This window comes from Drepanopeziza brunnea (assembly GCF_022702325.1).
Source record: "Drepanopeziza brunnea f. sp. 'multigermtubi' strain 214-2 chromosome Unknown ctg4, whole genome shotgun sequence".
NCBI classification, from domain to species: Eukaryota; Fungi; Ascomycota; class Leotiomycetes; order Helotiales; family Drepanopezizaceae; genus Drepanopeziza; species Drepanopeziza brunnea.
The window spans coordinates 598,789-621,925 of NW_027094067.1; the positions used below are offsets into that span (position 1 = coordinate 598,789).

At 42.8% G+C, this 23,137-nt stretch overlaps 2 protein-coding genes across 2 annotated transcripts; both read right to left on the reverse strand.

Moving 5' to 3' along the window:
• Positions 1-17,026: 17,026 nt before the first annotated feature.
• L3040_003059 (uncharacterized protein) lies at positions 17,027-19,271 on the reverse strand (the record flags this gene model as incomplete). Its single annotated transcript, XM_066154317.1, has 4 exons — positions 17,027-17,254; positions 17,399-18,557; positions 18,614-18,656; positions 19,202-19,271. 4 exons carry the CDS (start codon positions 19,269-19,271, stop codon positions 17,027-17,029), a joined length of 1,500 nt encoding a protein of 499 aa, XP_066012291.1.
• A 1,105-nt stretch (positions 19,272-20,376) lies between these two features.
• L3040_003060 (uncharacterized protein) lies at positions 20,377-22,689 on the reverse strand (the record flags this gene model as incomplete). Its single annotated transcript, XM_007291427.1, has 5 exons — positions 20,377-20,441; positions 20,498-22,189; positions 22,238-22,305; positions 22,357-22,464; positions 22,523-22,689. The coding sequence occupies 5 exons, from the start codon at positions 22,687-22,689 to the stop codon at positions 20,377-20,379; spliced, it is 2,100 nt and encodes a 699-aa protein (XP_007291489.1).
• Positions 22,690-23,137: the final 448 nt, after the last annotated feature.

Below are 23,137 nucleotides of genomic sequence, written 5' to 3' on the forward strand. Positions count from 1 at the left end.
TTCGAAGGAACGGATTTGAGCAGAGTCCCAACCTCTGGGGTGGGTAAATACGAAGAAAAAGGCTGTGCCCATATATCCAAGTCGTTGTTATTTATTGTTTCAGATGGAATAACTAACCACTTGCAGCTTATCAGGGATATGTGAGATACATGAAAAGAGTAATCTCGCAATCTGAATAACGATAAAGCGAGAAGAGAAAAGAAAAGAAGATTTAAGACGAAAAGAGCTCATCGGGACGGCTCCCTTTGTATTTTCGGGATTTTCGGATCTCTACACCTAGATGCGCTAAAGCCTGACCGAGCAAATTCTTAACTTGCTCAACGCTCGAACCTGGTCGAACCAAATGCTCGATACCTACCCATTCCCCTTCCATCGGAGACTTATCAAAGGAAAAGCTCCGCCATACTCCCCCCTTTCCTAGAATCGAGAAAAAGAGAAGAAGAGAATGTCGGGGGTTGGACTTTGATTGGGGATAATTTCTTTCCTTCTTGTATCAACTATACTATCCCGCTTGTAAAGGAAGAGAAGGAGCACTTGAACGTCATCGATGCTCGTTCCGAGAATACTTTTTCGAACTGCATTTTAAGGTGTTATAAGATGATGTTAAGTCGATTTAGGAAAAGATTATTGCTGTCGAAGGGTTTAGCGCTTGGAATTGTTATTGTTGTTGTTATATTTATTTACGTCGGGCGGGTAGCAGGCGAAGCCTGCCGCCTTAAGACCTCTTATAAGGTACGGCGACGTGCTAAGCTAAGGAGTTACATACAAGAAAGCCTTAGAAAGCAATTCAAAGTGTTATAGCGAAAGCTATTATCGCATGCGCTTTTCTTTTATAAATAAGATAGATCACATAGAAAGAAACTTTTTATTAAAGGAAAACTATAAAAAAAAGAGTCGAGCATATACAAACTGCTATAATTAGCTAAAAGCGAGCTGTTTACGTCGTGTAGCGATAAGAATCAAAGCCGGACCGAAGTTAGCCGAGTATAAAAGAAAAGGTAAATACGAAAGACTAAACTTTAAAAGAAAACTTAATATAATATACTAGTGCTAAAGAGAATTCTTTCGAAAGCGCACTACGCTATTTTAAAGTTTTAATCTCGTAACGCGGTTGATTTGACGAGCTTTTACAGCTTAAGTAAAGCGGAGCGTACTCCGTTCTTTTTATTAAAGTAGTATTAGTTAGCTAGAGTAGCACTTTTATCGAGTGTAATGTTTAAAATAGAATTCCGTAGTAGTTAAGAAAGCTTGAAAATCGGCCGGATTATTAAAAAGACTTTTAAAGAAGTCGTAAGCTTTCGGGATCGTGCTCGAAAAGGTCCGCGGTCGAGTTTTATAAAGCTAAGAAAAAAAGCGTCGTTGCGTGAATCGGCAAAAAGCTATATGCAAAAAAGACTTGCGTTTGCCGCAAGCATACTTTAAGTTAACGTCGTAGTACTAAAACTTAATATAATACTAAGTAAAGTTTTCGTACGTAATTCGGATCGCAAGTAATCTATATAAAATATATCGTAAGAGTTTTAGCTTTAAAAGAAGCTTGATTAAGTATAAAAAGCTTTATTTCCGATACAAGCGTAAAAGCTTAAAAGAGCTTGCGCTTTATTAAGCTTTTCGTACTGTTACGGCTGTCGAAGGCAGTATGATTGTAGTGCTACTTAAAAGTACGCTGGGTAATGAGAAAGAAAGATAAAGAAGGAAAGGAAGAGAACGAGTGCAGAAGAAAAGGTCTTGTAAGCTGCCTTGCTAAGACGGGAGCCTAAAGTCACGAGGTAACGTGTGACCTTGAGCGCGTAGCAACGTGACCTCCGCGTGACCGCTATCACTACCGCTATCACTATCGTAACATCACCCTCCCCTTTCGAAAAACTGCGTCTTCGCAGTTTGTGTTATTGGTCTATCGTCCTTAAGGTCACTATAATCATCCCGTCCTTGATTATAAGCCTCTAGTTATAGTAGTAGTGCTCTCGGCGGCCCTTTTGCTATTGGGTGCGCTAAGTAGAATCTTTTAAGCATTTGAAGTGCTGTCATCGCGTCCGAGCACGAGTACTATTCGAGGTCTTCGTTTGCTCTAACCTATTGTATTCGGTATTAGAGTGCTCTTTTGTATATACGAGAAGCCAAGACTTGTTCGATTTCTTATTCGTCTTAGTCAAGTAGTATTTGAATTAGCGCTGGCTAAAGTCTTACTTGGCCTAGCAATAAGTTTGTAGTATGCTTTCGTAATAAATAAGAATAGAATATAAGATGAATCTTCTAAGTTAGTAGTAGTTTGACTTCCTAACTCTCTCTTACCTTTTTATTAACTTTAATTGGCTCGTACTATTTATCTCCGAGCTTTCTAAAAGGTCGGTCCATTTTCTAGTTTTTTATGTCGATCATCATATCGTCTCCGACGTCTTAGTTTATTAGACGGCGCTTAGCGTTAGCTAGCTTTTCTATCTTGGCTTGTTAGTTTGCAATCGAGGATTGAGCGAACTCGATAGCACTCCGAGCTCTAGTAGCTACGCTGTGTGCTTCTTGTTGATTCAATCGCTTTGTAGCCGAAGAAAAGGGGCTCGGATTGATCATATCTTAAGAGCAGCGCGCTTGATATCCATTGCTAACTTCGAAAGGGGACAGCTCCCTTAATGACTCATAAGGCAAAGTCAATTGGGCGATGTCTATAAGAGGAAAGAGCTCGCTTTAATTGTCTTGGTAGTATGTGCAAAATAAGCGGAAGCGTTGCTTGATATATTGGTTCATCACTTCTGTCTGTCCGTCCGCTTGCGGGTTGTATGCTATTATAAGCTTAATCTTTGTCTTTAGTATACGGCAAATTTCGGCTTAAAAAGTTAAGACGAACTAAGGGCCCCGATCAAAGACTATAGAGTCTAGCATACTAAAGTAACGGACTTAGTTCACTAAGAATAGCTGTGCAAAGTCTTTAGCTGTAGTTGTTTTATAGCAAAGGATCGATATAAGCTTTTTTAAAAGCTTGTTTATTATTACCAAGATCGAGTTATAGCTTTGTTCGTTTAAAGGGCACTTAGTGAAGTCTATTGTCAAGTGTTGGTAAAAGCGAGCTAAGATCGGTAATAGATGCAAGAATCTTGGCTTTTTGTCGCGCTTAACTTTTATTCGAGCGCACTTGCAATTAGCTATATAGCGTCTAATGTCTGCATTAAGGCCTTTCTAATAGAATTTGCGTTGCGTTAGCTAAGCTGTTTTTGTCACGCTTGCGTAAGCTATACATAGTTGCTCGTATATGTGCCGAATAAAGTAAGTGCGAAGCTTTAAAGGATTGATTAGTATTATTAGTCTACCTTGAAAGTAGATTTTTCCGTTTATTAAAGTGTAGTTTAAATCCGTCTCGATATGTTCTTTTATTTCTTAGAGTTCTAAAGCCGTTGCGTTTGCTTGTAAGACTTTATCGATAATATCGTATCCGGCGATGTTATACGCTATTTGTGATGTAAGATCAAGTGGCTCTCCGCTTAGTTCTTCGTCTTTTAACGTCTTTGCTTGTACTAGCGCTAACCTTGTGTTTTCGCCGTAATATATGCCTTTTGCTTATACGGTGTCGTAGAAGAACGGCGTGTTTTGCTTAAATGCCGGCGAAGCTATTTCTTTTAAGATGTCAAGGTCGATTTTGTCGTTAAGGATCAGTTGTTGTTTTTTTAATGCTCTTTAGCGTGCCTTTAATAAAGAGAGGTCTTGCTTACGGCGGAACAAGGTGTTAGCGAGAGTATTCGTCGAGCCGCTACGGAACATTACAAGGAAGTGGAATTCAAAAAAGAACTCCGCTTATCGAGCTTAGCGTGCTATCAAATCCTTCGTCGTTATGAAATATTCTAGAGCTTTATAGTTTATATAAACGTAGACTTGCTTTTGCGCTTCAATGAGCTCCGGCTTATAGTTTTAAAAGGATTTGAATATTACAAGGAGTTCTTTGTCGTGTATTAGGTAGTTGAGCTTAGCGTCGATCATTGCTTTAAAGAAGAACCTTATAAGGTGGTAGAAGCTATCTTCTTAGAGTTGTGAGAGTACTCCCGCGACTACGCCGTTTAATGAATCAGTCTTTAGCCGTGTTTACTTTGCAAGGTCGTAATAGCAAAGGATAAGAGCGTTTTGCAAAGCGTTTCGCAACTTCTGCTACGCGTCCTCGCACTTTAGTGTAAACTTGAATAGGACGTCCTTTCTTATCAGATTAATCAAGGGCTTGCAGATCCGGCTATAACTTTTGATAAATCGGCGGTAGAAGTTGCAAAACCTTAAATAAGCTTACACTCTTCGGACGTTTGTAGCGTATCGCTAATTAGTAACTATTGCAATCTTGTTCGGGTCTATTTTGATTCTTTTCGTTGTGATGATAAACCCGAGGAACTTGGTTTCCGTAACGCCGAATTTACACTTTTTAATATCTGCTTGCAACTTATAGTCGGATAAGATTTTCATAACCTTTTTAACGTAGTTCACGTGTTTTTTCTCGTCCGTTAAGTATATTAAGATATCATTTAAATACGCAAAGCAAAATTCGTTTAAGTGCTTTATCAAGATGTCGTTAATAAAACGCTAGAAGGTGGCTAGTCTATTTGTAAAGTCGAAAAGCAGAACCTTGTATTTGTATATTCCGAATTTGCATCGCTAAGTAGTTTTGTCTTCGTCTTCTTAGTTGATTCGTATGCGATAAAAGGCTTGCTAGATGTCGATCTTCGTAAAGATTTTAGCTTAAGAGATCCGAGCTATTATCTCATCGATCAAAAGGAGTAAGTATCCGTCTTTTTTAGTTAAAGCGTTGAGCTTCCGGTAGTCGATGTAAAGTTTTATAGAACCATCCGCTTTTTTAGTGAATAGAATTGGCGCTGCGTAAGGAGCGTTTAACGGTTCTATAAACCTTTTGTATAGGTTCTCTTAGATATATTGTTTTACTTCGGAGAGCTGGCCGTTTGTAAGCTTACGCAAAGGTTCTATAGACAAGGTGTTTTCTCTTATTAAGTCGATTTTGTGGTCTACTTTCGGACGGCAACGTGCGAGAAGGTCTGAAGCTTCTTTAGAAAACAGGTCCTTGAATTCGTAGTATTGCTCTAAGAGTTTAGCTCGTACGAGCGCTTTATTCGTTTCATATTTGTCGGCGAGGGCTTTTGCTACGGTCTTATTATTCAGTGATGCTAACTGAATAGTTTAGAGGTGCTAGGACTCAATATCGCGGCGGGCTTGTTCTGCGTTTATAGAGTGGACTAAGGTAAAGAACGTGAATTCATTTAGTATAAGTGTGCTATCTTTTTTAGCTATTATAGCCTTTTTCTTTTGCTTTTTATGCAATGCGGAGAAAGCATTTGCGGAGATGAGGCTGATGCTAGTTGTATATGGAATTGAGTTTGCCGAGGCTAGAAGAATAAACGGAGGTGGCTTTTCTGTGACTACCTTCTTTTCTAAGAGCTTTTCTATTGCAGCTAAACGTCTTTTTATATCCTTGCAAAACCCAGATTCGCGCCTTTTAAAAAGTCGGTCGCTATGCGAGTATGCCCTTGCAAGTCCAGTTGAACTTCTTTCCTTATTTGATATAAGATTAGAAGAAATAACCGAGGCCAGCTTTGCTTGGTCTTCTTTTTCTATTAACGCGTCTCTTTTAAAAGCGTCGGACTAGTAGGCGTATTTATACGAGAGTGATAAATCAATAAAAATACGTGAATCGAAGTAAGGTATGACCGGCATATTAGAAGGCTAGAATAGCTGCTTGCGTTTTCCGAAACTCTAGCATAGATCGTAGTGTTTAAGGAACTTGCGGCTTAGCAGCACGTCCGTAGAACTTAATTTAGTGACTAAGAAAAGGAAATTAATTCGACGCTTGTCGATTGTTAGTGTTAATAGGATCACTTAGCGTATAGGTTCTCTTTTAGCACTATCGTAGCCAGTAGGGACGATTAGCTGAAGTAGTTTAAGGAAAGGGACACTCAAGGCTTTGCTCAGCTTGTAAGCTAAAGCTATTTGAAGAGCGCCGAAGATATTTGCTCCGCTATTAAGATGTGCGATTGTTTTGATGAATAATCTATTTCGAGCTAGTTCTATCGGTACTAAAGACTGCTTCCTTCTTACGAAGAGGCTGAAGTTGGATTTTAAATCTTTCTACAAGTTGTGGCTTATGCTATAGTAAGAGTCTTTCTTACGGCTTAGCAGTTTTCCGATATGTCGTCCTTTTCCACTTCTTCGATATCTATCTTAGCTATCTTTTGCTTTAGCTTTATGTTCAAGCAGTCTGCTTTGAAGTGGCCTTTTTTGCTATAACTGAAACATATAGAGTCTGGGTCAGCGGTGCGAAGGCTTCTAAAGCGTTCTCGACGCTCTTTTGCTATCGGTGAAGACTAGCGGGAAGGTGTAAAGCTCGGTGAATAGATGCGTAGCGGTGGTCTTTGCGAACTCGACTGCTAATTTGCGTTCCGAAAGACTCCTCTCGGTGCAGAGCTAGCTGCTTGGTTGAACGTCATTGCCGACGTGCGTCGTAAGAGTGCTAGTTCCTCGGCGCGGATGTTACGCGATTCCCGATCTACGATAGCGAGGTACTCGTCGAAGGCTCTGTAGCTTCCGTTCATCTTGTATTTTTCAATTCGAAAGTCAGTTTTCAGTGCTAAGGACACCTTTTGTGACGAACTGATGAATTCTGACCTTAGAATACAAAGTGAGGAGAGGAAACAGGAAGCTCGGGGAGCTCAGGAAGGTCTATATACATGGCCACAAGCGCTAGGCCTGAATGGGTGATCAGCTGACTGCAGGTAACAAGGCAGGCTGTCACACTACCCCCTTAGAGAGCTGTCCCAGCTCTCTCAAAAAGTACCTGACAGAGGAAGGGAAAAAATAAAAAAATTCAGTCGTGAACCATGGTTCACGGGTGGAATTGCTGAAAAAAAACCAAAAAAATACGCCGAGGCTACCGATCGCAAAGAGCATGCGTCGTAGCTTCTAGAAGCGTTCCAAATCCGCCAAAATATCCTCCCTTTCGTCTGAATCAAACCCCCTTAGACCCTTGTTCTCTCGAAAAGAACTCAAGGCTTAGCTAAAAGGAAGGAGCACCCAGCAATCCAAATTGATTGCACCACAACGGGTAGATTGATAAGCTTGCTGATCGAGGGAGCTGTGAGGAGCATGCTGGAGGGTGGGATTTCGATCTTCCAAAAAGCTGAGTCTTTATTTGATTGCCGAGAGCGACGAGTTCTATTGCGCCGAAGGAACCGAAAGCGTATTGCAAGTGCTCAAGCTGCAAATACTTGAGTACCGGGAGGTCGGTTAAGGGGCCGAAAGGGGCCGAAAGGAGCCGAGGGACGAAGAGAATCCGTAGGACGGGCCGGGAGAAAAACCAAAAGGACCGGAAGAACCGAAGAGCCGAAAAGCCGAAAAACCGAAAAAGGGGAACTCGTAAGAACGAACCGAAAAGCTAGGAAGGCCGAGAGAGAGCCGGAAAAGCGTTCAGGTTGCTGAATGACGTGCGCGTACTCGGTATACGTTAAAGAGTATCAATTTGGCTGTTTGAGCGAGTCCGTATAGTTGAGTGAGGACCGGGAGCCGTATCGGGGTACCGTAAACGTAGTTGAGTTGAGTAGTGGGTCCGCCAAGAGCTTTACCGCCGATAAGGAGCTGGGCCGTGAAAAGGGAGCCTAGCATCCTATCGCTGAACCGTACCGTAAGCGAAAGCTAGCTGGTCCGAGAATACCGATATTGTAATTGAATTCCGAACTTCCGATCGCCGAAGTCTTGAGCTGAAGCGTTGAAAAAAGGGACCGTATTATTGAACTTATCGGGATCCGAAAAGAGAACGCATTGCGCTGGCGAAGAGGCATCCGTTGCTGTAAGGAACTCCGATTGAGCGATTCTCGTAAAAGGCGATATAATAGTGGATTGAAAATGGGGGGCGTTTGAGTGTCGGAAACGCCAGGAAAAAGAGTGGGGAAGAGAGTTCGTCTTGCAACCGAAGTGCAAAAAATTGAGGAGGGGAGCTCTTTTAGGTCGGAAGAGCTGAGGAAGAGGTGAGGTCGTAAAAGAAGACAATAATCTGTAAGCAATAAAAGAAGACCGTGGAGCACCCAACAAGTAACTCACTCCGTTCTTGACAATAATCAATAAGCTGTAATCTGTAACAATAATCAATAATCAATAAGCTGTAATACGACGACCTAATCGAAGGACTTTGTATAATGTGACGAACTGATGAATTCTGACCTTAGAATACAAAGTGAGGAGAGGAAACAGGAAGCTCGGGGAGCTCAGGAAGGTCTATATACATGGCCACAAGCGCTAGGCCTGAATGGGTGATCAGCTGACTGCAGGTAACAAAGCAGGCTGTCACACCTTTTCATATACGTCCTCGAACTAGCGGTCCTTTGAGATCTTGCTCGCTGTTGCGTAGCGTGTGAAAAGGACACGGAACTCGTTGTAAGACATATTGCTCGACATTATCAGCTTGTAATAGTTCTGACGTGCTCTTTGGACGCGGTTGTGGTCGAAGAATCGTTCGTCTAAGGCTTTTAGTACTCTTGCTGCGTCTTGTACGTTTTCAGCGTCAAGGTCTATGTAAGCTAAGACAATAGACTTGGCCTTTCTCGATGTGCAAATGAAGTAGGCTTTCACTTGCGTAAGTCTTTTGCGGAAGTTGCTCGAGTTAGCTTCGATAAAGAGTTTCATATCTATTTTCTAAGCGTCGTATTCTACATCTCTTTAATTGTTTAAGAATAAGGTCCGAGGCCACTTTAACTTGTTGTGCTTTATCGCTAATATAAAGGTGTCGATGATTAGCAAGTAATAAGTAGAGGTTGGCCGAAGGCTCGCCGCTAAAGGTAGTGGGAGACTTTAAGCAGCTTTCCGAAGCGCTGATGTTACCGCTAACGCGATAGCTGCTTTTATAGCTTGCTGCTGTTCGCGAGTGAATATAATAGATATGTTTGTCGATAGTGTATGTATTGCTAGAATCGGTATGTAGTCTCGACGCTAGTCGTATGCTTTTAGCACCGATGGCTAAGAGCTCGTAAGTAATAAGAATCTTTCGAAGAGGATCGAGGCTTTTACGATCGCCGGTGGTAAAAGCTTCGTAAGAGAAAGGGTTAGGATAGGGCCGGCGAACGTATGTGATTTAATTCGCGTTGCTAGATTAGTTAAAAAGCGATTGGCTGTTTTTATAAGCCACTTTTGCAAAGAAGTATGAAATGTTTTAAGCTTATCTGCTTACTCAATTAGAAAATCGTAATAAAGGTCAAGCAACGCAAATGCTGGCTATAAAGTTTAAAAGTCCTTTAAAGTCTTATAGATTTCTTAGCCTTCTTTTAGCTCTAGCAAACGGAGCTTTAGCTTTAGCTGTTAGAGGAATGTGTAGAGCTCTCTAGCGGTGACCAGCTGTTGTTTTGTGTATGTTATTATATAAGGAAGGTAAGTGGCGGAGGGTAAGAGTGCTTATGCAACGGGAAGGCCAGCTATCAATCGGCTTACGAGATAAAGAACTTAATGCTAAACAATAACCTAGCAAAGAAAGGGAAGATCAGTACAAGCGAAGCGTGTACGTTCTTAAAGCTTTTAAGTAGAGTATGTATTAAAGTATCAAATCGTAGCGTAACTGAAAGAGCGTTAGAATCCTTTTTGCAATCAGCTATCGGAAACTTTTAAGAAAAAAAAAATTTTTTAATGCGTTTGTAAGACCGTTTGTATGCGGTCCGTGCGCGTGCTTATCGTTTTAAAAAGGAAAGGAGTGGTTTTGAAGAGTATTCGAATAGCAGAAGCAGGTCGAATAGCAAGGAGTTCAGCTTTCTTTAAGACTGTAATCAACGGAGAGGTCTGATCAAGGCACTAATACTCGAAGATGGAAAGTGCTAGCCGTTTGTTACGCGTAGCAACGATTGATACAATGCTTCTTAGCGAGTTGGAGTTGATCTTTTTTTATGTTACGGCTGTCGAAGGCAGTATGATTGTAGTGCTACTTAAGAGTACGCTAAGTAATAAGAAAGAAAGATAAAGAAGGAAAGGAAGAGAACGAGTGCAAAAGAAGAAGTCTTGTAAGCTGCCTTGCTAAGACGGGAGCCTAAGGTCACGAGGTAACGTATGACCCTGGGCGCGTAGCAACGTGACCTCCGCGTGACCGCCATCACCACCGCCATCATCACCGTAACACGTACTTTATCTTGTATATTGCGAAAGAGCGTACGGATGCTGCTAATTATAAGTTGCGATGCTAGACTAGTGTTTTAATCCGGTTTCTTTGCTTTTAAGTTTGCAAGCTTGTCCGCTCGTTCGTTTTTTTTAATGCTTATATGCTTTAAAGACTATCGTATTCGTACGTCTCGAGTCTTTATTACTTTTTAAACGTTTAAGAACGCTTATTACGATAATAAAAAAGCATTTCCGCGAAGATATTAGATGATTAATATGCTATCGATATAAAGCTAGATCCGTTTCGCCGTCGGATAAACGTGCATTATTCGTTCGAAGCTTTTTTATGCTTTTATCGTTTTCGCGTTAAAGACGTAAAAGCAGTCGTTGATAAAGCCGTACTTATAGCTTATCTTTTATCGTTTTTAATAGACTACGTACTCGTAGCTTATTAGTCGATTGCTTTAATCGTACTATTCTAACTCGTTTGAAAAGATCGTAATGTCTTTTAGCAAGAGCTGTTATTATTATGCTTCGAATGCGGCAGCAGCTTTTTTTTTCGTTTTACTATCCGCCGGGTTTCGTTTATTCTTCGATATAAAGTACGGAAAAACGAAGCGAAAGCGAAGAACGTTTAAAAAAAGAGTTCTTAATCTTTAAATCTTAATCTCGAAGATCTTAATAATCTTCGCGCCGCGACCGCGTTATCGGATTCGCAAAAGTATCCGGCTGATTAATAAGTGCTTATCGTTTATCGTCTTTAGTCTTATTGCAAACTTAGCTTTAGCTTCTTTTAAAGCCGTAGCGCCGAAAAGAAGCTCGGTATCTTAAAAGAACGTTGCCGTTAGTATCGTTTTTTAAACCGAAAGTACTTCGCGCGCCGCGAAAGTTATCGTTTTATTAATAAAGTCAATTATCTTTCCGACTCGAGCGCTAACAACTTTTAGTTTTCCGGACTTGCAGATTAAGCGATAACGCTTTGCGTATTACGTTTCCGTGCCGTAAAGTATCGAAAGCAATACGTAAATAATAACTGCTTTACGTAATAAAGCTATAAAAAAACTATAGATTATTTTAGCGAGACTACGAATATGCTAAGCGATTTTCTTAGCTTTAGCCGCTCGTTCTCGAACGTATTAGCGGAACTTTAGCTTGCGGTTAAACTAAACTTTAAGCTATTATATCGCAAGTATATCTTTGTTTTTCGAACTTGTAATAATGCACGGAATAATTATAATATCGATTACGAAAAGAAAAGCATACGTATTTTTCTTGCGAAAGAAGTACATTATCTCGATCTTTTTCGAAGCGAAAGCGATCTTATAAGTGTTACTTTACTTAATAATAGAATTGATATCGTTTCGAAGCATAGCGATATTTCGATCGAAAGTGCGATTAACGCGATATAAGCAGATATCGTTAGCGTACTCGAAGCGCAATATCCGATCTTAATTAAATAGCTTAATTAAGTAAAGCATATAAAGCATTAATAATAACGAAGATCTTTACGGAGTGCCGCACTTTACGTCGTAAGTATTCGTGATTTCTTTTTTTAATCGGACTTTAACTTTGCGGTTTAAAAGAAAAGATTCTATTAGCTTAAGCAATAAGTACGACTAGCTTTACTCCGTTATGCGTTTAAAAAAGCGACGGGTTAAAATCGCATCGAAAGCTTTTTAAACGTTTATAATAATTATAATAACTTAGTATTTAGCTATAAGTGCGGACTCGATATCGTATATTAAGTATAAAGCGAAGTTTAATATAAAGCGCCGTAAAAAGGCTCTCGCGTATTATAAGCTAAAAACGTCGTTAATAAAAGCAGTCTACGCAATTCTCTTTGTAACAATGCGCTTTAATCTTTTAAAGATATACGAAAGCAAAGCAATTAATCGTTAAAAGCAAATAAAAGTCTTATTCTTTTTTTTTATTTTAAGAATTATCGAGACTTTAACGAGCTTTTACGCATTCGAGAAATAATAAAAAGCTAAGTACTTATTAAAAAAGCTATAAAAAAAGTAATAAACGTATTGCTAATATGCTTTAAGCAGTCGTACGATAATCTTATCCGTCTCGAGTAAAGTGCTTATTACTTCGATTACGTAAGACTCTACTTCTTTTAATAATACCGTAATATTTTAAAAGAGCTGGCTAATGCTTTCTTAACTAGCGAGTAAATCGTAGTCGAAGTCGTCGGCGGCGCTAAACCGTTTAAAAATGCTTTTTCGTAATACGTCCGCTTTTTTTTTAATATTTTCGATAGCTTCGTCGTTAACTATTAAAAAAAGCGATTTTAAGTTCGGAGTAAGCTTATGCTAGCTTATAACCTTATACAAGTTTTAGTCCGATTTTATTCCGTCGATTACGTAAGTCTAATAAGCTCTTTTAGCTTTCTTGATTATAGCGAGCTAATCTTGCGTTTTTTAAGTCGGTTTTTCGTCGTATATTATAAAGCGCGCTATTAAGTGTTTTTTATACGCTGTCTAGCAGTTTGCCGTCTATTATAATGCAGCTATCAGCTTTTCTCGAGCAAGCTGTTCTGCAACTTTTAAAGCAAAGTTAAAAGCAATAATTAAGCTAATCGTAAGCTAATCGAGTTCTTCGATAAAATATATCGTTTACGAATCGAAGAGCTAGTTTACGCTTAGCGCTATAAGCGAAGCGAATTTCTCGAAGTCTTGGTCCGGTACTCGGTATTAAAAGCGCTTTAAAAAAACAACTCTTCGATTAAAGATAATCGTGATTTAAGTCTCGTAGTTTAAGCTCGAATAAAGATCGAAGCGAATTATCGTTTAAGCAAACAAGATATTTAAAAAGGTCAAGTTTAAAACGTAACTAGCTTTATAAGTAAAGTCGCTCGAGAGTTTAATATAGTTTATCTTACTAATATTAAACTAAGCCGCAAAGTCTTCTTTTCGGCTTTTAAGCTCAACTTTTAGTTCGAATATATCGTGCTATATATTAAAGTCTCTTTTAATTAAGCATTTAAAAAGAAAGACGAAGTAAGTGATGTAGTTTATAATCGAGTCTATTAAAGGTTACCGATAAACGTTTAAAATAGCGAAGCCGTTCACATCGACTTATAAGAGATCTTTATTGCGAATAAAACAGCGTTATTAAGTACGAAGACTTACGCTTTTACGCACGTAAGTTATCACTCGTAATCGCTTAACAAAGTATTAAGCATCGTCTTAATTATCTTACGATTTTATCGAAGCATAATAATCGTAAAACGAATAGTTTTAAGTTTTAATACTCGAATGCGTGTACGGCTTTTAAATACAAATAACGTTAATATTTATTAAATAGCAAAAGTAAAGTAAAGTAATATAGTATGATTGCTTTTTGCTTACGTTCGCTTAATAGACTTAGATTTCTTTAAAAAGCTATCGATTGCGGCGAGTGCCGCGGTACCGTATTAGCGTGCTTAACATATAAAGTTATTTTAAGTATCTTAGCTAATAACAATGCTCGAGCTTTTTACAAACGAAGAAGATAAGCTAGTAGTGTTATTTACGTGATAATCCGATATCGCTATTAGCGTGTTTTTTCTTTCGTTTATAATAGAAAAAGCGCTATCTATTAAAGTCTTTTCGTTAAAGTTCTTGCGCGTAGCTATATTGCGTAAAAGTTTCGTAACTTGCGTAAAAGCTTAAAAAGAAGATTATAAAAAAACGGTTTAAAAAGAAGTCGCTCGCTTATGCTCTTGCACCGCAAAAGCGCGTTTTTTTTGAAAAAGAGCTGCGTTAACACCGGTAGCAAAAGTCTTTAGTTAAAAAGCCGGAGTCGGTTCGTTTTTTTCCGTTATAAGAGTATTAACAATAGCGTAAGCTTAAGCTTTTAATCGTCGGACGGCGCTTAGCTCTTTCTTAATAAAAGTGATCACTTTGTTATTAACTCGCTTAAAAGCCGCAAAGCAGTTTTTATAACTAGCTTCGTACGAGCTGTAGTAATTTACATAGCGAAAAGGTGCCGTGCAATCTTTGCTATCGAGCTCGTCGTGCTAATCTCGTCGCTCGCTGTAATAAAAGCAGCGTACGTATCGAATGCACTTGATCGGATTATATTAACCGAAGCAACTAAAGTCGTGCTTTTTAATAAGTTGCTTTTTATCGACTAATTAAAAGTAGCTATTATAGCCGAACAACTTAAAGCTGCGTACTTTTTTTAAAAAAGAGATTATTTAGCAAGTTAAGCCGGTCGCCGAGTCGGCTTCGTGTTAAAAGATGCGGACGCTTATCGGAGCTCTCTCGATTTAAGCTAAAATCTTTTCGTCGATATGCTTTGCTGTTTTAAAAATCTCGTCGAAAAAGCTTTTGATTTCGATAAAGACCTTTTAAATAGCGTACGTGTATTATTTAATCGAGATAATCGCTTTCGTAGCTTTAAGAACCTTTTAATACACTTTTTTAACTTCATTTATAATAAAGAAATCTTTCGCTTTAAAGTTAATCGAGGTAAGTGCTTAACTAATGCGAGTAGCTTTAAGACGAAAGATAGTAGTTATATCGACGCCGTTTAGTTTATCGGCAATAACTTTACGAGCGGCGTAGCTATCGAGACGAATTAAAAGTGCGGCGGAAAATACTTAAATCAAGACTCGCTTATCTTAACGTATCTTAAGTTATTCGCTAAAAGACTTGCGAATGGCTTAAAAGCTTGTAAGCTTGCGAGTCTTTGCAAGTCTTATTCTTATAACGGAAAAGGATCGGAATAGCTTAACGATTGCCGATTAAGCGGCAGCTTTTAAGTTTTTTAAAGTCTTCGAAAGCCTCGCGGAATTTGCTTATAATGTGACGACACGAAAAGCTCAGACAAACTGTTGGTGATGTGCTTAGAATATCAAGGTACAGAACCAGAACAGGTCTGAAAGCAAGCTATATACATGTGTGGCCAAGGGGCTCGCTTGGAGCCTTGGCGAGGCCTGAGGCATAGGCCAGCATGGCCAAAAGGGACGAGTCGTCACACTATCCCCCTCTCGTAAAAAAGAGCGGAGTTGCAACGCAGCGATCACTCGTCCTCGAGTATAAGTATATATTCCGTTCAAGCTACCAAAATCATTCTCTACTAAAGCGGTCCACCGTCTATTCCATTATATCGGCAATTGTTTGTATCCTTGGAGCCTCGTTCAGCACGCAGCTTTCCGTATTCATTGTAATCCCTTTGATATCTTGCACGATCGCAAGGATATCTTTTTGAATGTCCGGAGGAGGAGGGGCTGAAAGATGTCGAAAAATCAGCTCGGAAAGCTTAGCGAGACGAGTATTATATATCGATAAAGTCTTGTCCGATAGAGGTGTCGAAAGGGAAGAAAGGGGTTTGGCAAGAGCCTTATATCGCGTAGAGATTGAGCGGACGAGCTGCCGAGTACAAGGGTCGAGGTTCCTTGTATATTGATGTTTGCTATCGGCCAGGTCTTGGAGCCAATGTGCTATAGCGATAATATAAGGTTCTATCGAAAGAAGAGAAGAAGGTATAATGCAGTCAGGTGCAAGCTCTTGAATAGAAAGGCTCGGTAAAGAGATCCGTGTCGTATTGTCGATTGAACAGTTACTTGGTGTTCAGCAGGAAAAATCTGGGGGGAAGGTTGCCGTGCGTCGAGTCTTATAATATGCTGCTCGGAATAGGCCTTCTCGCCGTAGCAAGGAAATTGTCTGATTGAAAGAAGGGGAGGGAGAGCTCGAATAAAGGTCGCTCGATGGAAGCGATGAGTGCGGTAATAGCGGTGCAATAAGAATTGGCTGTAGCGTGGAGCGGTACAACGACTCGAATTGAAAGGCTATAGCGAATCGCGCCGAACGGAAAGAGAGGTCGATTCGAGGTCGGAAAAAAAAAATTTGACCTTGATATAATGTGACGACACGAAAAGCTCAGACAAACTGTTGGTGATGTGCTTAGAATATCAAGGTACAGAACCAGAACAGGTCTGAAAGCAAGCTATATACATGTGTGGCCAAGGGGCTCGCTTGGAGCCTTGGCGAGGCCTGAGGCATAGGCCAGCATGGCCAAAAGGGACGAGTCGTCACATATAAGACAGACTTAAAAAAGGCCGTTTGCTCGCTGCTATAAAGAGCGGTCGAAAGAAAAAGAAAAGTAGCTGCTTTAATAGTTGCGTATAAATAAGTACGCATAAACGTAAAAAGACTTTTAAAAAACTCTTACGCATAATATCGAAATTCGAGATCAAGTTAATCGTCTACAATCTAGTCCGAAGCGAAAGCGTATTGCTATTAGACTCGTCGTTTGATAACAGCCGCGCGGTCGATGTCGTCGAAGTAGCTCTCGATAGCTTTCGTCGCTATATTAATAGTCGGTGCTCTTCGTTTTAATACGAAAAGAAAAAGCTGCAAATTAATAATAGCATTCTTTCTTCTCTTCTTAAAGTGTTAAGTAAAGTTAGACGGCGATATAGCGTCTTAAAGCCGTGTATAATCGGCGTTGTTAATATTATTATTATTCGCGAAAGACCGAGATAAAGTAACGAGAACTATTTCTCGAGCTGTGCGGCGAGCGCAACGAGCTATTGATTTAGTTCTAGCGGATTCTTAAAGAAACCGTATCTTAAGAATCGAATGCAATGAAAATCAAGTCGTTGTGAGCAAGTTGAAAATTTCGTATTGAATAATTAAGATAGCAATCTATGGAAATGTTTAGCGCTTAGAAGATCGATTTGATAGACTGTATATATATATACATATATATATATATAAACCCTCCGCTTTGCACGTCTCCGTTACCCCTTGGGAGGTTCTAGGGTGATGAGCCAGCCTGCTAGGCTATAGCCCGCTAGACGTTAATAGATACAATAAATACAACAACAACAACAACAGCCTATCTACTATTGACTAACTAGCTTTACAAAAGTCCCCTCCCCTCCCCACCCCCCTTCCCTTCCTCAGAAGCAAAGAAAAAAGTATGGAACTTAGAGCTTGAAATCTCCATTCACCTTCTCCCACCCACCGTTACTCCCCCCTCCATCTCCCTGCTGCTGCTGCATACCCGCGACCCGTTCCGCAAGGGCGATTTTCAACCCGCGGCTGCGCTCAGTACACAGCTCGTAAATGGTGCAGAGGTTGAAGGTCAGGGCATGGAAATGGAAAGCGTGCAGGTCTTGAGCGCCGCTTATGAGGGATTCGAGGAGGGTACGGGCCTGTTGGTGGGACGTGGGTAAGCATTTGCGAGTTCTGTTTGAAATAAGGAAGGGGAGGAGAGCGAAGGGAAGGGGAGGGGGGAAAGGTCAATGGGGATTAAGCGAAATGGGGAAAATTGCAAAGACGGTAACGGGACATCTTACCTCGTCCATGCGCCCCAGGTACAGATAGCAGACACCCAGGTTCTGCATCCACATTGCTTTCTCCCCACCATCGTCTTCCGCTGCATCGCTGGCGATCAGGGCCCGCCAGGTCTCGACCGCGGCCGCAAAATCCGAGTCGGCCATGTGCGCCAGCGCAAGGATAACCTTCTGTTCGTGCCCATCCCCCTTACCGAGCACGCATTTCCGCGCCGCTTCCACGTCTCCAATACACAACCATAACAGCGCCTTCTGAATCTCCAACCTCGTTCCTGTTTCCGGCTTTAGCGTCCCCAAAAACCGCGCCGCCCCTTCTAAGTCCTCCATCTCGACCAATGCGCTCGCAACCCTGACGCCCAGCTCCTCCAGCCGGGCCTCCCAAACCTTAATACCCTCTAGCTCCGCTCTTGCCGCGTCGTCTCCAATTTCCTCCTTCCTCCGCTTCCGCTTCAGCTTGTTTAGCATAGAGCGCGCTTCGCGGGCTAGGTCGTAATACCCCATCACGCCCCTCCTCGCATCGTTGAAGCCCATGCCCTGCAGTCTTACAGCCAGCACACGCAGCTCCCACGGCACCATATGTGCGCCGGTCAGGTCGTCGCGGTAGTAGCCAGAGTTCAGATCCTCAAGAGCTTTGACCTCTTGTGCTGCGAGTGGCGTCTGGTTGCATAAAGTTAAACAGCTGAGGCGGGTATACACCAAGGAGAATATCGCGGCGTGGTCTTTCACATCCAGCCCCGGGGCCGTGAGGAGCTGCGCGGCTTTGATAGCGGCATTCCGGAAGTGGCCCGATGAGAGAAGAGATGCGAGGGATGTGGAGGGGTCGATTTCTGACGATGCGGCACGGAAGGGGGGAGGCACGTCGAGGAGGGTGAGGGGGTGGTAGATCTCCGGGCGAACGAGGAAGGAGAAGTCTTTTTGAATGGCCGGGCTGGTGGTAGACATGTTGGACGTGTCTTTGGATCTGGATCCGGGTCTGGATGGTGAGAGGGAGGTGCGTGCTGTGACGAAGGAGGCTGTTAGGTTGGAGCCCGGTCCAGGGGAAGGTACGCGCGGCGTGGCGTGTTGGGAGGCGGTGGTTGAGAGTTGTGAGGATTGCTGTTGGCGGAGGTTTGGGGGTGGTGTGGATTTGATTGAGGGCCGGGCTGGGGAACTGATGGGAGAGCTTGTTGTAGTCATTCAGCATCAGCATGGAGGCGAGGAGGGGGAAGGGGAACGCACTCGGCGACCTCTAAAGGTCCTCGGGTTGGACGCCTGGGGAGAGCTATAAGACGAGTTAGATTATTTCCAGCTTCCTTTCTTCAGATCGACTACGCTCATAGCAGAAAGATAAATCGTTACAGAAGAGATGATAGTCAAGTGACAACACTAAAGAGGAAATATCTAACGCTTCCTTCCTTAACCATGATTCCACCAAACACCACCTTGACACTGTCGTTCGACTCAAACGCTTCAAGACTTTGTTGCATATCGCATATTTAGCGCCAGACACGCTGTTTGCGCTTGAGGATGCTTTGTTTCAAGGATCCGCTCGGATCATACCTCGACAATAGCTTCCACGTGATATAAATTACAACGCTTCCATCCCCTCATCCCCAAAGGCCGTACGACATCCCCTGCTCTACTCCGTATACAAACAGATAAAATGGAAATATTCGCAAATATTCAACAAAAGAGCAATGAGTAGCATGAAAGCCTCTGGTATCTCAACAGTTCTCGCCTTTAAAAAGACCGGCCGAGCTCATGAGACATTGGTAAAGAACACGCCAGACAAAAACAACAGCAGTGTATGATATATATGCGACTGACCTCCTCGACCTGACGACGCATTTCGCGTGTGCTTCTTAGGCGTTGCCGGCTCTTCTGATGGGGGATCCATGGCTGTGTGGGTGTTGGAGGTGTTGAAGGTGTTGGGTTGGTGAAGGCAGCGCTGCTGAATACTGAGTGAGATGTGAGGTTGTCAAATTGTGCACGTGCATAACCACTTCGCGAAACACCTGAGATGTGCATGAGCATAGAGCTCGGTTGTGCGTCGACTACTGACTCCCCTTTCCAAAGACAACACTTCATTCATTTCATTTCATTCACCTTACCTACTTACTTATGCTTCTCATCTTGCCCGCACCTCTATTTTACCCACACAACCACCTACCTTGCTAAGCCCAATCTGACTATTTTTTCCAAGTAACTTCCTATCCCCATCTAGGTACCTACCTAACTACCTACCTAACTACCTAAATACCTACCATCCTCGATCTTCGAAACATGCCGTACCCCCCCTTACTCCGTTCAAATCGTAAAATGGCCCGGGCCCGTCTTCATTCAAGATTTTATATTCCCCCTGCCTCTTTCCTCTTTCCTCTTTCTTCTTTCTTCCTCTCCCCTTCTTTCGTTTCATCTTTCCTTTTCCTCGCATCTGTAATCATTCTTGCCAAGACTAGTCCTGTGCCTTTCTCTTATCTCTTCCCCTCTTGACAAAACTTTACAGAAGGGACTACTATATTTAAGAGGCAGAAAGAGCAACATCCCCAATTGTTTAGCAATTTGTTATAGATGATGCATGTTGCTGTAGTAGCGCTAGACTCCTGTACTTCCCTAGTCTTTTCGTGCTTTCTTACGGGAAGAGGCGGGGCCACGAATACATGCATGGCAATACACATATGCATGCTCACTCAGGAAACATTAGAAACAGTAAAGTAGGCAAAGTCTCCTTGCAGTGAAAGCTCTCCGTTGTTATTTGTCACATCTACAAATACGCCTCTGCTCTCCTTCCCGCTAACCCCCATCACTACTTCTCGCCTCCAAGTTTCTGATCTCAACGAGTCGCTTAAAGCCGCTTATGCATAAAAGCCAGTCTTTCGCCGCATCGAATGTGGAAAAGTTCGAATCAACTTTTGATTTCGTTTCCAAACACCACCACCGCAAAAAAATGCCAGCTCCGAACCCAAAAGAGAGGTAAGAAGGTCAAATCAACATCAGGTCGTTCAGTCGCCTCCATGTTTACCGCCTGTGCGCTCGGCCATTAGCTTTCTGCGCTCTTTGTCCTTGGCTATAATATTGTTAGCGTATATTTGGAAGACAGAAGGGAAGGGAAAGAAGGCCTACTGTCATCAAAGAACAAGAACTCATGGAGTCCACTGCCAGCAGGCACCATGGGCAAAACAGGCACTTTCCTATCCGTAACGACTTCCAAGAAAGCCGGGCCGTCACTCTCAATCAACCACTTGAGCGCATCCCTGACATCATCCGGTTTGACGCATCGTCTAGCCTGAATACCCATAGCATCGGCCAGCTTCATGAAGTTAGGATTCTCAGAGTGGGTGTGTGCGTATCTATCCTCGTAGAATATATTTTGCCATTGCGTGACCATGCCTTGCTCTTCGTTGTTCAAGACGATAATCTTAACGCCGATGTTGAATTGCTTAGCAGTGGACATTTCTGTGAGAGTCATATTGAAGGAAGCGTCGCCGTCAATGTCGATGACGAGAGCGTCTGGCTTGGCAACCTTTGCACCGATAGCGGCAGGGAGGCCGTAACCCATCGTTCCGAGACCACCGGAAGTAACCATAGTTCTGGGGTAGCGCCATCTGAAATGCTGAGCAGTCCACATTTGATGTTGGCCGACACCAGTAGTGATGATGGTGTCCTCTTTGCGGTGGTCAGTAAGATTTGAGAGCTCTTCAATAAGGGTCTGAGGTTTGATGAGGCCAGTGCGCGAGGCTTTCTCGTATTTGCTGAGCGGAAACTTCTCCTTCCAGAAGTTGATCAGGTCGAACCAGTCTTTGCGGTCAGTCATGCTCTTGGCCTCAACGAGGGGGTTGAGGAGGGCAAGGTTGTCCACAACATCGCCCTCTACGGCTTCGGTAGCCTGAACAACCTTGTTAATGTTCTTGGGCATGATCTCAAAGTGCACGATGCCACCACGTCCCTCAGCTGCTGCGAGCTTGGCTTGAGGAGCGAACTTGACAATGCTTCCTGTGACACGATCGTCGAAACGTGCCCCAAGAGCAATAATGAGATCGGCCTCCTGCATGGCCAGGTTGGCGTAGGCAGAGCCGTGCATACCGAGCATATGGAGAGACTTGGGGTCAAGCTCATCAAATCCACCAAGTCCTTGGAGAGTCGTCGTCACGGGAATAGAAGCCTTGTCTGCAAGCTCTTTGAGGAGCTGGGGTCCTTGCGGGAGGGAGATGACACCCTGTCCAGCATATATCACTGGCTTCTTGGCAATATTGATCAAGTTTGCCACACGGCTGACGGTCGCCTCGAGCTGTTGTCTGATGTGGGCTTGAGCTATCTTCGAGGCTTGGCTGGGAGGAGATGGGATTGTACTACCCGTCGGAATAGCTTTCCGGAGAACAGCAGCCGTAACATCCTTGGGCAAATCCACCAGGACAGGTCCGGGTCTTCCACTCGTAGCAATCTCGAAGGCCTCCGCTATCCGCTTTGGTAGCTCCGCTACGTTCTTGACCATCACATTCCACTTTGTGCATGCCCTCGAGATACCAATGACATCAGCCTCTTGGAAGGCATCGCTTCCAATGGCGGTTGTGACGACCTGACCGGTAAAAATTACCATGGGAGTCCCATCGGAGAGGGCATCTTGCATCGGCGTAATAACGTTCGTTGCACCGGGACCTGAAGTAACAAGAACCACGCCGGGTTTTCCTGAAGCTCGCGCATATCCTTGAGCCATATGTCCAGCACCTTGTTCATGTTTTGGAAGAATGAACTCGAAATGTTTCGAGTTATAGATGGCATCAAATACAGGGAGAATGGCACCACCAGGATATCCAACTACGCGAGGGTCAGCAACGACAACAACTGAATTTTGAAGGCACTCACAGATATGCTTGACGCCCTGTCTTAACATCATCTCGTGGAAAATCTCGCCACCAGTCTTCCCGATAAATCTGCAAGCCTGTTAATATCTGGGTAAGAGAGGCGAAGACTCAGGGACCTACGACTCATCCATCTCTGAATGTGACCGACCATTCTTTTGGGAGTGTTGTAAAGGGTTCTCGGGTGTAGCAGCTGTGTCGAAGGCAGAAGACGGGCTTTCTCCTGTTTTCCTGTTGTCTGTAAGTATGTTGTGGTTCCGTGACTCATAGGGGGAGGGGGGCAACCCACGTCGAGGAAGCTGTGGCGGCGGTGGTTTGTGATCTTGTCTCCCCAGGCGTTTTTCGTACCATTCCCATGCTCGCAGACGCCGGTGATGGGGAGATTTGGCGTGTAGAGCATCTCGACTTTTGGCGTACCGCACGCGCGGCGGTTCTAAGAGGGATTGATCGGAGCATGGTGGAGTGGAGTTTAGAATTGGGAGGAGAAAAGAAAGAAGGCAAAAACAGGTGGATGAAAAGGCCTCGGATGGGGCAAATCAAGCGTATGTAAGTTTAGCCGATTCTCAATGTGAGTATATCGGCGGGATGGAGATGTTTTGCTGTGGTGTTCGTGTTGGAAAATAACAGAGGGAGTGGAGGAGTTAAAGTTATACTCATGGGTATCCCCGTATTCCGATCAGTCCCCGATGAATTTTTTGGCGATATCGGTCCCCATGTGGGGTTGCCGAAATGATAGATAGGTAGAGTAACGTGATTTGAAAGCCGAAGAGCCGCACTTAACGTCTCATGAATCAGCCCCATCAACACATTATACCTTTAGAAAAATGTATGTGTCTGCAAAGTCGATCCAAAGTTAAGAAAAACAATCCCCACATATATATGTGGCCCCTACATATATGTGGAT